The 16382-nt window shown below is 37.9% G+C and overlaps 1 protein-coding gene across 1 annotated transcript in view; it reads left to right on the forward strand.

The window, feature by feature from the left end:
- Nucleotides 1–16382, forward strand: part of Maob (monoamine oxidase B) — a 144906-nt gene that overhangs the window by 59251 nt on the left and 69273 nt on the right. The window contains exons 2-3 of the mRNA XM_055598263.1: nt 1463–1557; nt 2565–2702. Of these exons, the coding sequence (XP_055454238.1) occupies nt 1463–1557; nt 2565–2702 (233 nt within the window). The remainder of the gene's footprint in view (nt 1–1462; nt 1558–2564; nt 2703–16382) is intronic.

A 16382-nucleotide genomic window follows, 5' to 3' on the forward strand; every position in this document is an offset into this window, starting at 1 on the left:
GTGTGTGTGTGTGTGTGTGTGTGTGTGTGTGTGTGTGTGTGTGTGTGCGCACCCGTACATGGGCTTCCTCAACCATAAAATGAGGCTATCAAAGAACTCTAGCTCACTGGGTTATTGGAATAAGTTTCATTTACTCAGTTTACTATAAATTCTCCTTTTGTTTTTCCTTTTTCATGGTGCTGGGGAAGGAACTTAGGGCTTCACATGAGTCAGGAAAGTAATCTCCCACTAGGATACACCCTTAGCTTGAATACAATGAAACACAACTGTATTTTAATTGTAGTGCACATTAGGTGAGTTGCAGTATTGGGGCCTAACATCATATAGTTCTTATTTTTAGAAGACAATAAAGGAACTGTTTTATGTACTTTTGAGGCACAGTGGCATGTTGGCATTTCTCTGATTTTGTTTGGGCCCATGAAGCAAATAAGTAAATTCAATTTACTACAAGAGTATCTGTTCTTGGTGGCAGCTCTTACCAAATTCTGTGAGTGGTTTTATTTCATATTTTTATATTTGTTAATGTTAGGGATAAAAACCCTGGGGTTTCTACATGTTAAGCAAACGACTTACCTTTGAATCACAGCCATAGCCAAAGAGTGGTTTTAAAGATGCATAGTTTTGTTTGTTTTCTAATGAGAGACAGAACAAGACTGGATCCAGATGGGAGGGAAAGTGGGGAAGAACTAGGAGTAGAGTGTGCGGAAACCATAATCCAAATATACTATGTGGGAAAATAATCCATTTTTCAATAAATGATAAAAGTTTTCCTTTCAAAAATCACCTCACAAAAAAAGAGTGTAGGGCTTTAAGAGCTAAAATACTAGACCATGTGTTAGGACAAAATACTATACACAGGTATTCAATAAATAATTTTGACTAGATGAACATTTAAAGTACAGAGATGGAGCCATTTAATCCTTCAGTGATCAAGCATATCTGAAATTAAGCTTTATAAAGAATCAGTTCTTATGACCTTAGCTTTCAATTTTTTTTGTCAACTTCCAAAAGTCCAGTTTTCCCATTATAGGTGCTGAAGGCCAGTTTTTTCCATATTGCTTGTTCTTATAGTTACACTGACAATGGAATGTGGGTCTAGCATGGGACATTTTTGGCTACAGCATATTCTCCAGCATATTACAGGTTGTGGTTCTGTTTGTATTAGGTTGTCTGACCTATAATTTAGTTGTTACTACGTGGATATTATTGATATAATGGCATGGAATGTTTGTTTACATGAGATATTTACTGCTAATGAAATTTATTTTATTCTTCCTAGAAGTATCACTTGGTTTCTTAGATGGTGACTGTAGGCCTCTACAGAGAATTCCTATGTACTCATCAGGTGTATTATAGTAGATTTAATGGGAATATGACTCTTCTCAGTGGCCAGCTCCATAAGGAGCATGTCTGCAATCTTGTAACTGATTTAATCACAATATCTCCTTGTATTTTCCCTCAGGTATGGCAGCAGCCAAACTTCTGCATGACTCTGGCCTCAGTGTGATGGTTCTGGAAGCACGGGACCGTGTGGGAGGCAGGACTTACACAATTAGGGTAAGACACTAGGATGAGTATAATAAACATAGGTTGTGTTTTTAGACTTTTGTGGGAAAGAGGAAAAAGGAAATGTAGATTGTATTGTAGAAGTAGCAAGAAAACTATCAAACCCAAAGTTTGAGTCTTCTCTAGCACTAACACAATCATTTTAAGCATGCAAATTAAATTTTACAAGTAGACGAGGGATCTCACCTTTACTTGATTATTTATCTATTTTAATTTATTTTGTTTTAAACATCAAATGATCATCATATTATACTTATGAAGTATACTGTGATACATATACAATGTGGGTGATTAAATCAAGTTAATTAACTGTTATCTCAATCACTTGACATTTTTGTGAACATATTTCAAATGTATTTTTATTTTTTTGAAATATGCAATGTATTATTATCAAGTAAGGACACCATATTATGCATTACAGCTCAAAACTTACCTGTTCCGTATAGTTGAAACTTTTATACTTTGACCAGTAATTCCCCATTTTCTCTGTCCCTGACCACCACACCCATAAGACCTTTAGTACCCACTATTACATTGTTTACATTTATGAGCTTAACTCATTTTATATTCCACATATAAGTGAGATTATGTAGCAATTGCCTTTCATTGTTTAATTTATTTCGTTTAGCATAATGTCCTGTCGGTGTATCTGTGTTGTGCTAAATTACAGAATTTCTTTCCTTGTAAAAGCTGGATAGTATTCCATTGTATCTATAATATTTTTATTTGTCCACACAGAATAACATCTTTTTAGGGTGACAAATGACTCCCATTGATAGGGAGGTTAGACAGTAAGCAAATAAATCACCAGAGATAAGTAAGACCATTTCTGGTATCATTGACTGATAAGTACCTAGTTTTGCTGGAGTGTAGTCAGTCAGAGACATTGGGCTCTTTTGTAAGTATTGGGTTTTGAGTGTATTTTTTTGTTTTGTTTTGTTTTGTTTCTTTTTTTTTTAACAACAATCATCTATATTTTTCTTCCATGGGAAAAACAGAATAAAAATGTTAAATATGTGGACCTCGGAGGATCGTATGTTGGGCCAACACAGAATCGTATCTTACGATTGGCCAAAGAGCTAGGATTGGAGACCTATAAAGTGAATGAAGTTGAGTGGCTGGTCCACTATGTAAAGGTAAGCTTAAGGAACACATGGAAGCTTTTCAACCACTCTGAGAATGTATTCATTATGATCAAATGCAAACTGGGTAGCAATTCTAAACAGCTTTTTTGGGAAAGGTGTTGACAAAGTTATATTTCCACTTGGAAAAATATTTGTGATTTGCTTATTAAGTATCCCTATTTAAATACTTGTGATACTTGCATGTTATTTAAAAATTTGTTTATAGTTTTCAAAATGCTTCCCTAGACTTTATATTACAAACACTATTCATAATATTTTAATATTTTTACCATTGCATTCTACATGTCAGGTAAAGTTATTCTTCTCTGGAAACTGGTGTTAAAGTGGTTCAATAATTAATTCTCATCTTTTTCATGGAATTGTCATTGACCCCCATCCCTCCATTATTTATATGAATATGTTCTGTCTCTGTTTCCTAAGATCATTTGTGACTTGTGGTTTCTTCCTCCACATCGATCCATATTCACATATCATGGTCTACAAGTCTGTTTTTTTTTTCTCTGTGCCAATGAGGGTTAGTACTTATTTGTTCATCATAATTTACCCCAGTCCATCTGAACATGTGTGTAGCACACATTGTTGAGGGTTTGAGGAAAGGACAATGTTTGAAAAGCAGAAACTCTGGCAGCTTTAAACTAATAGTCAGCATCCTATTAATCCACAGAGAAAAGATCCCCTGAAGAGTTTATACTGACCACACTTCTCTGTGGATTTCAGTTCTTCCACCATGACTCTTGATGTCTCATATCTCCCCATTCCTTTTCTTTCTCAGAATCCTCACTTTAATCCCAAAGCCATTGATAATTTATAATAATCAGAGTCATCTACTCTAGGCCTCATTGTAGAGTCCCACAGAAGAACTAGTAGAAGGCTTGCTTTGTGAACTTTTTTGTGGTTTTGGTTTATTGGAGACAGGGTCTGATTATGTAGCCAAGCCTTATCCTGGACACAAGATCCTTTTCTTTCTACCTCCAGAGTGCTGAGGCTACAATTGTGAGCCACTATATATTTTCTAGCAGAGGTTTATAATTTCTTTAATTCCTCTTTTCTTCATTTGCTACCATGGGTAGAAGGAAGCAATAGAAAACCTATTATCATAGAAAAAATATCACTCTTTAAGACAATGGAAGAAAGAGGACCTGAGAGAGTGGTTTAGGAATAGAGCATATCCTATGTATGAGGCCCTAAGTTTGGTCAGCACACCACCCAAAACTAAACCAAAACAACATAAAGAAGAAACTACTAACAGTTTGAATTGTATAACAATGTAATGTCCTTATATTTGCATAATGTTATTAAAAAGCCCAAATAACAGTTCATATTTTATGAACATTCAGTAATATAGAAATTAAGCAGGTACTTGATTTGGCATAATATAGAATGATTGACCTTCAAATTGTGTTTTACAAGCCTTTTTTTTTTTTGTTTCTATGTGAAAAAGACTCACATAATTTAGAAATGAAAACGGTGATAGTGTGATTTGCTTAACAAAGCCAGTCCTCAGTAAATTTCTTTTGTTAGGTTATTTGCTTTTAAAATGTGTTGTCAAATTGACCATTAAAAAAATGTCTTTCTTATTCTTTCTGCGTGACTTGCAGAACTGACTCATTTGGCACCAAGAACTTTTACATTTCTCTAGACAAAGGAAGTGGTCAGAGCTTATGTTTGCTGTTCTCCCTTTGCACATTGTAGGTTATTGTCGCTTCTGAGCTATGGCCAGGAAGCTTTGTTTCACTCTGGCAATCTTACAGCTACATTAAGTCTCTTGCTTGAGAAAAAATTCTCCCTGTTATCAGCTGTGGACATGATTTCCTTAAATCATTTTTCATAGAGGAAGCTGAATTTGCTTCTGTCTTAGACTATTCTATCAACTGTGTTCTACTAAGAAAATGTAATTAATGATGCAATATCCTTGAGTTCATTCAGGGTAAAAAAAAAATACATATGCCAAAGTGCTCTTTATAAAGTTTAAAGTAAATGTTACTGTTTATAATTATTACAAAAGTAAAGCATGCCAGTTGCAAGATATAATTAAAAATAGGAGCAGGGAAAATACTTTTAATAAAGAAACTCTCCATTATCTTTTTTTTAAATAAAATCGCACTCTCAAATAGTCTATTGCTTCCTAAATTTTTATAGTCCAGGACTGCTGTTGCCTGACCTCTGCTGGAGAAAATGGGAAATATCTGTGAATTTTAAAATGTCACATGCATATGCATAAGTATACATGTTTGGCTTAATCTCTAATTCTCACTACTGAGCGAGATTGAACCATTAATGACACCGGAGTTCTGTTAGGTGAACATGGTACCACACTTACCTCTCAGTGATTATGTTCAGTGAATACCTACACCATGATGAAATAACTAGGTAATAGGCCCCAAACTAAAATTGTTCATTATTTTGTACCTTCCCTGTCCTTGGCCCTATGACACTTTTTATATTTTATATTTTTAACCTGTAAAAAGATCTCCGATTGCTATGTCTAATTTTGAGATTATTACCGGTACTCATTCTCCCCCTACATGCCTGACAGTAGGTATCTTTTATCAAAAGAGGATGACTACTCCAATCATGAATTGTCTGGTAATATTATTATAGGAAATATTATCATTCTTCTCTCATATTTTACCTCAGTTTTCTCTCCCTCTTTTCCTCTCAGTCTGCCACCTCCATCTCCCCTCTCCTCCAGATCCACTCTCCTCTCTTTCCCTTCAAAAAGGGTAGGCCTCCAAGGGATATCAACAAAACATGACATATCAATTTACAGTGACTAGACACCTCTCTTCACATTAAGGCTGCACTAGGCAACCCAGTAGGAGGAATCGGGAAAAGCAGGCAAAACAACAGAAGACAGACAGTGGTCTCTTCTTGCTGTCTCTACCATTCTTGGTGTGATGAGTAGGCCTATGTACTGTCTAGATACATTCTCTATAACATGTGTATATCTATGAAGTGGGATTTTTTCACTGTTACTATATATCTGTTTTATACTATTAAAATATGATTTTCCAAAGGTGGTTTTGTGATAAAAGAAGTAATATCAAAGTTAATGAGATTATCAGTGGCCAAATGATCACTTATGCCCAAATTTTTATAATTTACTGGGCATTTTTAAGTACAGTATGTCATAATGAAACCCATTATTTGTACAATTAACAAATGCTAAAAATATTAATGAAGTTAGTAATGTAACCATTAGTTCTTAGTAGTTATTGTGAAGAATCTACTGATATTCTCATATTATTTATTTTTTTAATTTTTAATTTTTTATATTAGTTACAGTTTATTAATTTTGTATCCCAGCTGTAGCCCCTTCCCTCATTTCCTGCGAATCCTACCTCCCTCCTTATCTCTTCCCTGCTGTTCTCTAAGTCTATTGATAAGGGAGGTGCCCTTCCCCTTCCTTCTGACCCTAGCTCATCAGTTCTCTTCAGGACTGGCTGCAATGTCCTCTGTGGCCTAGCAAGGTGGCTCCTCCCTTGGGGGGGTGGATCAAAGAGCCAGCCATTGAGTTCATGTAGGAAACATTCCCTATTCCCCTTACTAGGGTACCCACTTGGATACTGAGCTGCCATGGGCTCCATCTGAGCAGGGGTTCTAGGTTATATCCATAGTTCTTGATTTGAGAGACAGTCTCAGAAAAGACCCCTGTGCCCAGATATATTTGGTCCCTGTGCAGCTCCTGTCATCTCCAGGTGATACTAACTCCCCCTTCTTTCATAGGATTCCCTGCTCTCTGCCCAAGGTTGGGTTATGAGTCTCAGCGTCTCCTTTGATAAACTGCTAGGTAGTGTCTTTCAGAACCATCTGTGATAGGCTCCTTTCCTGTTACTTGTTTTCTCCTATATCCAATGCACCTCCCATTTGTCTTTCTAAGTGAGGACTGAACATCTTACCCTGAGTCCTCTTTCTTGTTTATCTTCTTTATGTGTACAGATTTTAGTATGTTTATCGTATCTTATAGATCTAATACTCACTTATAAAATGAGTATATACTGTGTGTGCCTTTCTGCTTCTGGGATACTTCCTTCAGGATGATCTTTTCTAGATCTCACCATTTGCCTGCAAATTTCATGATTTCCTTGTTTTTAATTGCTGAGTAGTATTCCATTGTGTAAGAGTACCACAATTTCTGTATCCATTCCTCCGTTGAGGCACATCTAGGTTGTTTCCAGCTTCTGACACTTACAAATAAAGCTGCTACAAACATGGTTGAGAAAATGTCCTTGTTGTGTACTTGAGCGTCTTTTGGATATATGCCTAGGAGAGGTATACCTTGATTGAGGAAGCACTATTCCTAATTGTCTGAGAAAGCACCAGATTTGATTTCCAAAGTGGTTGTATAAGCTTACTCTTCCACCAACAATGGAGGAGGGTTCCCCTTTCTCAACAACCTCTCCAGCAAGTGTTGTCACTTGAGTTTTGATCTTGGCCCTTCTGATGGGTTTAGGGTGAAATCTCAAGGTCGTTTTGATTTGCATCTCCCTGATGGCTAAGAACATTGAGCATTTCTTTAAGTGTTTCTCTGCCATTCTATATTCCTCTACAGATAATTCTTTGTTTAGCTCTTTACCCCATTTTTTCATTGGATTGCTTGATTTGTTGCTTTTTAACTTCTTTAGTTCTTTATGTATTCTGGATATCAGCTCTCTGTCAGATATAGGGTTGGAGAAGGTCCTTTCCCAGTCTGTAGGCTGTCATTTTGTTCTGACGACAGTGTCTTTTGCTATACAGAAGCTTTTTAGTTTCATGAGGTCCTATTTATTGATTGTTGCTCTTAGAGCCTGCACTGTTGGTGTTCTGTTCAGGAAGTTGTCTCCTGTGCCAATGAGTTCTAGGCTCTTCCCCACTTTTTCTTCTAACTGATTTAGTTTGTCTGGTTTTATGTTGAGGTCTTTGATCCACTTGGACTTTAATTTTGTGCAGGGTGATTTAAGCTTTAATAACCTTTCATTTACAAATGTAGGTGCTGATCATTTTGGAGCATAAATGTTCAGAATTGTGATTTCCCCTTGGTGGGTTTTTCCTTTGATGAGAATTCAGTTGCCATCCTCATATTTTTTGATCAATTTTGGTTGAAAGTCTATTTTATTAGATACTAAAATAGCTACCCCAACTTGTTTTCTGGGTCCTTTTGCTTGAAAATTATTTTTCTAACCTTTTACTCTGAGGTAGGGTTTATCTTTGTTGCAGAGGTGTGTTTCTTGGATGCAGCAGAATGTAGGATCTTGTTTCTGAACCCATTTTGTTAGTCTGTGATTTTATATTGGAGAGTTGAGTCCATTGATGTTGATAGGTAATAGTGACCAATGAACGTTAGTTCCTTTTATTGTGGAGTTGGTGGTCTTACTGTGATTCATTGTTTGTTCTCTTTTAATTTTTGTTGGGAAATTATCTGTATCCTTTATTTTCTTGGGTATAGTTGTTTTCGTTGGATTGGAGTTTTCCTTGTAGTATCTTCTGTAGAGCTGGTTTGCTGTGTAGATATCACTTAAATTTAGTTTTGTCATGGAATATTTTGTTTTCTCCATCTATCTTGATTGAAAACTTTGCAGGGCATAGTAGTCTGGGTTGGCATCTGTGGTCCCTTAAAGTCTGAATGTCATCTGCCCAGTCCCTTCTGGCTTTCATAGTTTCTGATCAGAAGTCTGGTGTGATTCTGATAGGTCAACCTTTATATGTTACTTGGCCTTTTTCCCTTGCTACTTTTAATTTCTTTTCTTTGTTTCATAGAGTTAGTGTTTTGACTATGATGTAACGTGAGGATTTTCTTTCCTGGTCTAGTCTATTTGGTGTTCTATAGGCCTCTTGTGTGTTTATGGACATCTCTTTCTTTAAGTTGGGAAAATTTTCTTCTATGATTTTCTTGAAAATATTTCCTGGACCTTGGACCCTGGAATCTTCTTTTGCATAAATTCCTATTATTCTTAGATTTTGCCTTTTCATGGCATTCCTTGATTTCTTGGATGTTGTGTGTTTGGGACTTTCCTGATTTTACTTATTCTTTGAGAGGAGTTTCAATTTCTGCGACTGTATCTTCAGTACTGTAGATTCTCCATTCCATCTCTTGTATTCTATTGGTGATGCTTACTTTTGTGGTTCCTGATCTTTTTTCTATGTTCTCCAGCTCCAGGGTTTTCTCAATTTGTGTTTTCTTTATTGATTCTTATTCTGACTTTATGCCTTGCACCATTTTCTTCATCTGTTTGAATGTGGCTTCCTGTCTCTGTATGATGGTCTCTATTTTTTTGTTGGTTTCCTCTCTATATGCCACTAATCATTCCTCTACTTGTGCCTCTATTTGTTTGGCTATATTTGCCTGTGTTTCTTTGAGAGATTTGTTTGTTTCCTTTTCTTGCCTCCACTTCTGTGAGCAATTCTTTGAGAGACTTGTTCATTTACTCTTTAACTGTCTCTATTTGTATGGCTCTTTCTCTGAGAGATTTGTTTGTTTCCTCTTTATGTGCCTCTAATAACTGGATAAGCATAGCTTTAAAGTCATTTTCCTGTGTTTCCAATGAATTGGAGTACCCATTGATTTGAGGGGGTTGCTTGTGAAGCCAGGATGTCCTGATTTTTGTTGGATGTGTTCTTTTGCCGACCTCTGGCCATTTCCTTCTCCATAAACTTCACTGTTTGTTCCTGGATTGTGTAGTTCACACTGGTGCTGTCTTTTTCTGGTGTCTCTAGAATTCTTCAGGAAGATGAGAGAGGTCCAGTGGTTTCAGCATGTACATTGTTGTTTCAACTGTACCTATGGGAGAAAAGTCCAGGGGCGCAAAGTAACAAATGCGGTAAACGTGTGCGTGGGCATGGAAGTGTGCGTTGAGGGACAGGGTGATAGAGAATGTAGAAGTCTTGAGTGTGTGGGAGGGGTGCTGCATTGCAGGAACCTAAGGGGTTGCATGCACTGAAGGTAGAGCAATTGCTGGTGATAATCGAGGGCAAAATTTCCTTATGCAAATTTCCTGAATACCTCAGTGGCCTACATGGTACTGGTGTTTATCTCTGACTCAGCTCCAGACATTATTTGCCTGAACTCCACTGGTGGACCTGCAGAACAGGGGCTTCAATGTCCCAAGAATCCCTCTGTTTCCCTCAGTGGACGTGTGGGTGGGAGGGATCTGATGTCTGGCCGCTAGCTTAGCAGGACCCTGGATATGGGGCTCTGCCGGCACTTGAGGGCACACTCACTCTCTAGAAGGTCACATGGGTAAGCACCTGGGTACCCCTGCTCTCTATTCTTGGGTTTGGACCTGCTGAGCCAAATGCTGGATGATGGATGAGTTCTGCCAACTCAGTGGTGCTGCAACCACTGAACTAGGGAGTCCAGCTGCAGCCGCAGACTGGGAGGCAGATTCAGGTGCCTGCTGGGAAGTCCTGGGCAGGCTCAACTGTGGTCCACTGAACTAGGTGACCCAGCGCCTGGTGTAGCTGGTTTGTTTGGCAGGTCTGCTGGACTTTTGTGGATGTATTGGGCAGTCCTTACAGTCACTGGCTGGGAGGCCCTGCGCAGTCAGGCTGCCTACAGACCCAGGACCCAGGGGGATGGTTCCATGGATCTGGGACTTGGAAGGTGGGTACAGCTGGTAGCCACTGCTGAGGAACTAGGAGCCCCGCTTCTGCTGTCTCAGTCCCCAGGCAGTGCGTTCCATGCTGAGGGTTTGTGGCACTGTGAGCCAGCTCCGCTGAAGTGGGAGACCCAAAAAAGGGAAGTGCAAGGGGTTCAAAAGTATTCCTCTCTCCTTCCCCAGAGAAGTTCACAGGAGTCCTGAATCTAAACGTATCAACTCATGTGTTTTTCCCTCTTGTTCAGGGAGTCTCAATGTCAATTTTCTGGCTTTAGCTGCTCCTCCACTCACCAATTTCAGAGTTTGAGATTCTCTGCCTTTCAGATATGGTGTGCGCTGTTAGCTGCCATCTTGGATCTCTTCCCTGATATTAATTTTTATGATATCATTAGAAGATATCTGTCTAGATGGCTTGGATATAACTTTAAAAATATCATAATTTTAAAAATATATCAAAGAACACTTTTTAGAGGGAACTGCTATGTTTGGGGCTTCTGCCCTATCTTCTATAATTTTGCATGTGCATGTACAAAGATAGATGGAATGTAAAGTATATTTGTGGGATATGAGATAAATTTCTTCTGATCTTGCCAGGTTTCAATTAAGAGCTTAATACAAAATTAAGTCAGTAAGCATATTATTTATGTGTACACACATACGTAAGCTTAGCAGTGACTATAGTTGTAGAGAACACTGATTAATTTTTAAATTATGCTTGAGATGGAGCATAAATAACTTAAGGAAGTTGGTTATTACAGTGTTGTTCCCTAAGAGATGCTCAGGGAACATCAAAGAAAAGAGAGTGAACATATTTTAAGATTCAGTATCTAGAATGTCTCTTTTGAGATAGTACCTACTACATAAGTGACAGAGACGCTGTAGCTGTGAAATATCAACAATATGATTGTCTAAGCAAAATCTGAAAAATGACAGTACTAATTGATATGCTAGTGTGGGTGTGGTAAATTTTACAACTAAATGAAGAGCTACAGAGAAATAATGGCTTCTGAGAAGAGAAGCAGTCTTTTGCGGGGATAACCCCTTGATAGGTTATCCAATCCCAAGAAGTCAGCCTTGATATGTTCTCATACTAAATGAAATGAACAGTTGTGTTTATAATCTGTAACAATATTTTAACAATAATAATTAAATAATAAATGGTTATGAAATTGAGATGTTGGGAAACATGGGAGGACTTGGAAGAAGGTGACAGAAATAATATAAGTTAGTACATATATGTCTTTCTTTCCTTAAAATTTCCCACAAGAAGACATTAGCTCATAATCTTTGAAACTTTATGGCAAGGGATTTTTTTAAGGTTGCTGAGCAAATGCAGTACCACTTAAGACTGATAATCCCTAGCAATATTTTAGCACTTTCTGTGAGAATTTCAAATATCACAAGTATTTGGTCTGTTTTCCAAATTAGCCTGCAACAGTTTTCTTCATTATCCTCTTGTTTGTTGATTTTGTTTTGAGACAACTTCTCATTATGTGTCCTAGACTGACCTCAGACTCGCCATCTTTCTGCCTCAAATGCCTGGGGTTCTGGGCATGGGCCATCATTTCTACCTTCCAGCCAAAAGGTCTTCTAATGCTTTGCTGCCCTCTCTACCTTTTAGTCCAGTGCCCCCTGTTTTCTAGCTGCTTGAAAGTTTTGCAGTGCTCCATTTCAAAACATTACTGACTTATGATTCAAATTTGGCTTCAGGGATGACTCAGCTGTGCTAGGTTTGGTGTTAAAAATATTGTTACCCAGAATATAACTGGTATTAAAAAGCCTTTAATATTTCTAAAAATGTGCAGTTAACAAAATCAGAATGCAGGAAGGTAAGAAGGCAACCTCCTTATACTTTTCATAGGACAATATGCACGTACACTAATGCTAAATGTGTACTCCATAAAGTCCAACACTGAAATCTCTTAGTGAATTCATAATCTTTAGACTTAATAAAGACACTGGCAATTATAAAATATGTATTTAATTTCATCATTTCCTTTGATTTATTTCAGCTTGTGTCTCTTCCATTAAATTCAAAGACATGTATATCATTTAAGATTATGTAAGGGATTCAATTTTCAGGTTATTTCTCTGTCCTTTCCTGCTTTCTTCCTTTATTTTTTGTCTCATTTCTTTCCATTAATCATGCATTTGTCTATCTATTTAGCCATAGTACTCATGTATTCATTCCCCTACCCATCATCTTATCTTATAGAGACTTATGTAGACGCCTGCAATATCATACATTAAATGTATGGTGTTTTTTTCAAACACAGATTTTGTCATGTGTGGGGAAATGTTGCTTTCTTTTAGTGTCATTTTTTTTAAGAAGATCTCTTGTCATGTTTATTTTTAAAAATGTAGTTAGACACAGGCTTATGTGAGCTTGTGATTTGTGAAAAGAAGTTGAGCTGCTGTTTCCAGCAGGGATTTGTGCCTCTCACCTGTCTAAGCAGAAGTCTCCTGGATTAAATATCTATTAACAATAACCAAGCTACTTGTAACAAGACTTAATGTTTTATACTGTCTGGATCCCAATGCAGCTGTTCTATAGCAGAGTCTCAAAGGCATTTATCTAGTTATTACTTGGAAACAGAATTTCCCAGTTTCTTCTTCTGCCCTTCCTCTTCCTCTCTCTCTCTCTCTCTCTCTCTCTCTCTCTCTCTCTCTGTGTGTGTGTGTGTGTATTTGTGTTTCTCTCTGTGTGTCTGTCTCTCAGTTTCTCCCTGTTTCTGTCTCTTTGTTTTTTGTTTCTATATGTGTATATTCATTTCCTCTCTGTCTTTCTGTATGTCTCTCTGTTTCTGTCTCTCTGTGGGAGCTCTCTTTCTCTGTTTTTATGTCTTTTTTGTCTTTGTATACACATTTTTCTCTTTGTGTCTCTGTTTCTCTCTGTGTGTCTCTGTGCTCCTCACTGTCTCTGTCTGTCTCTGTGTATTTCTGTTTCTCTGTGTATGCCTATCTCTCATTTTCTCTCTGTTTCTGTCTCTGTCTGTTTTCATGTTTGTGTATGTTCATTATCTCTCTGTCTTTCTCTGTGTCTCTCTGTTTCTGCCCCTCTCTCTCTGTGAGATCTCTCTTTCTCTGTTTTTATCTCTTATGTCTGTGTATACTCATTTTTCTCTGTATCTCTCTGTGTCTCTCTGTGTCTGTGAGTCTATTTCTGTCTGTCTGTGTGTGTCTGTATGTATGTTCTCTCCCCCCTTGACATTGTCACCATCATTAATTACCACCAATGAGCTTTTGTGTCACCTTGCCATATTATTTGTGCCTTTATTTCTCCATCTAAAAAGATATAAAACATTTAGGTTTTTAAAATACTACATTTTGAGGTAAAACACTAAGTAATATTATCACCAGCAAAGTTAATGAGATACCCCAAAGATTTTATGAATATTAATAGGAAGGATGATTGGTTTGATTTTCTCTGGGAAATGCTCTTTCTTTTTTAATTAATTTATTTTTATTAATTACAATTTATTCATTTTCACTTTTTCTTTTTAAAAATTTATTTTTAAGTGTGTGTATGTGTGTGTATGCACACACACACTTACTCCTTTGCATATGTGAGTACCACAGAACCTAGATGTGGGTATCAGATCTTCTGGAGTTATCAGTGGTTGTCAGCTGCCTATTGAAGGTGTTGGGAGCTAACCTCCTCTGCAAGAGCAGTATGAGATCTTAATCTCTGAACCATTGTTCCAGCTTGGAAAACATGCTTTTCTAATTCAAGTATGAGACTCCAGATAGGATGAAGATTTCCAAATTCTTTTTAGAAGTAAAGCAGACCAGTAAATTCATCCTACAAATATTTTTGCAAGCTCTTTGGACACAGAACTGTCAGTTGATGCTTTAAATCCAGTTTTCCTTCCTCTGTTTGCTCAGTTGTGAACTGGCTAGAAGATCAGCATTTGGCTGCAGCTGAACTCACATGCACAGGCTAAACTGATCATAGAAATGAAATAAAAAATGTCCTTTTCTGGCTGTGTAAACTTCTAAATTTCTTTTCTGGGTTCTTTAGACTAGACTAGAATATGGTTGTGATTAGTTCAACTGAGAATCTTTCTTTAGGTTGGCAGGGGAAGTTATTGCTGGATATTCTTATGGAGCTAAGGTCAGACTACTAAAGTACATTAATTTTATTTATTTATTATTTTTTTTCTTTTTTTTAATTACACTTTATTCATTTTGTATCCCCCCATAAGCCCCTCCCTCCTCCCCTCCTGATCCCACCCTCTCCTTTCTGCATACATGCCACTCCCCAAGTCCACTGATAGGGGAGGTTCTCCTCTTCTTTCTGATCTTAGTCTATCAGTTCTCATCAAAAGTGGCTGCATTGTCCTCTACAGTGGCCTGGAAAGGCTGCTCCCCCCTCAGGGGGAAGTGATCAATGAGCAGGCCAATCAAATTATGTCAGAGGCAGTCCCTCTTCCCATTACTATGTAACCCACTTGGACACTGAACTGCCATGGGCTACACCTGTGCAGGGGTTCCAGGTCATCTCCACGAATAGTCCTTGGTTGGAGTATGAGTCTCTGGGAAGTTCCCTGTGTTCAAATTTTCTTGTTCTGTTGCTCTCCTTGTGGAGTTCCCGTCCCCTCCAGCTCTGACTATTTCCCACTTCTTACATAAAATTCCATTCACTCTGCCCATCAGTTGGCCATCAGGCTCAGCATCTGCTTTGACAGTCTATACTGCAGAAGCTTTCAGAGGCCCTCTGTGGCAGGTTTCAAGGTTGTTTCCTGTTTTCTTCTGGCTTTCAGAGGCCCTCTGTAGCAGGTTCCGAGGTTGTTTCCTATTTTCTTTTTCTTCTGATGTCCATCCTCTTTGCTTTTCAGGATTTTCAACATTTTAGTTAGGGTCCTCTCTTTTGCTTAGTTTGTTTAGATGTACAGATTTTAGTGGGTTTATTCTATGTTGTATGTTTATATGAGGGAGTATATACCATGCTTGTCTTTTTGCTTCTGGGACAACTCACTCTGGATGATCCTTTCCAGGTCCCACCATTTACCTGCAAATTTCATAATTTCCTTATTTTTCATTGCTGAGTAATACACCATTGTGTATATGTACCACAGTTTCTGCATCCATTCTTCAGTTGAGGGGCATCTGGGTTGTTTCCAGCTTCTGGCTATTACAAATAAAGCTGCTACAAACATGGTTGAGCAAATGTCCTTTTTGTATACTTGAGCCTCTTTTGGGTATATGCCTAGGAGTGGTATGGCTGGATCTTGAGGAAGCGCTATTCCTAGTTGTCTGAGAAAGCGCCAGATTGATTTCCAGAGTGGTTGTACCAGTTTACATTCCCACCAACAGTGGAGAAGGATTCCCTTTTCTCCACATCCTCTCCAGCATGTGTTGTCCCTTGAGTTTCTCATCTTGGCCATTCTGATGGGTGTAAGGTGAAATCTCAGGGTGGTTTTGATTTGCATTTCCCCAATGGCTAATGAGGTTGAGCATTTCTTTAAGTGCTTCTGTAGAGAATTCCTCTACAGAGAATTCTCTTTTTAGCTCTGTTCCCCATTTTTTAAGTGGATTACTTGGTTTATTGCTTTTCAGCTTGTTTAGTTCTTTATATATATTGGATATGAGTCCTCTGTCAGATAAAGGCTTGGTGATGATTCTTTCCCAATCTGTAGGCAGTCACTTTGTTTTGATGACAGTGTCCTTTGCTTTACAGAAGCTTTTCAATTTCATGAGGTCCCATTTATTGATTGTTGCTCTTAGAGCCTGTGCTGTTGGTGTTCTGTTCAGGAAGTTTTCTCCTGTACCAATGAGTTCTAGGGTATTCCCCACTTTTTTTCTAGCCGATTTAATGTGTCTGGTTTTATGTTGAGGTCTTTGATCCACTTGGACTAAAGTTTTGTGCAGGGTGATAAGTATGGATCTATTTTCATTTTTCTACATGTAGACATCCAGTTGGACCAGCACCATTTGTTGAAGATGCTATCTTTTTTCCATTGTATGGTTTTGGCATCTTTATCAAAATCAGGTGTCCGTAAGTGTGTGGGTTTATTTCTGGGTCTTCTGTTCGATTCCATTGATCCACCATTCTGTTTCTTTGCCAGTACCATGCAGTTTTTATAACTGTTGCTCT

Source organism: Psammomys obesus, unplaced genomic scaffold, assembly GCF_907164565.1.
Source record: "Psammomys obesus unplaced genomic scaffold, mPsaObe1.curated_primary_1811, whole genome shotgun sequence".
Taxonomy (NCBI): domain Eukaryota; kingdom Metazoa; phylum Chordata; class Mammalia; order Rodentia; family Muridae; genus Psammomys; species Psammomys obesus.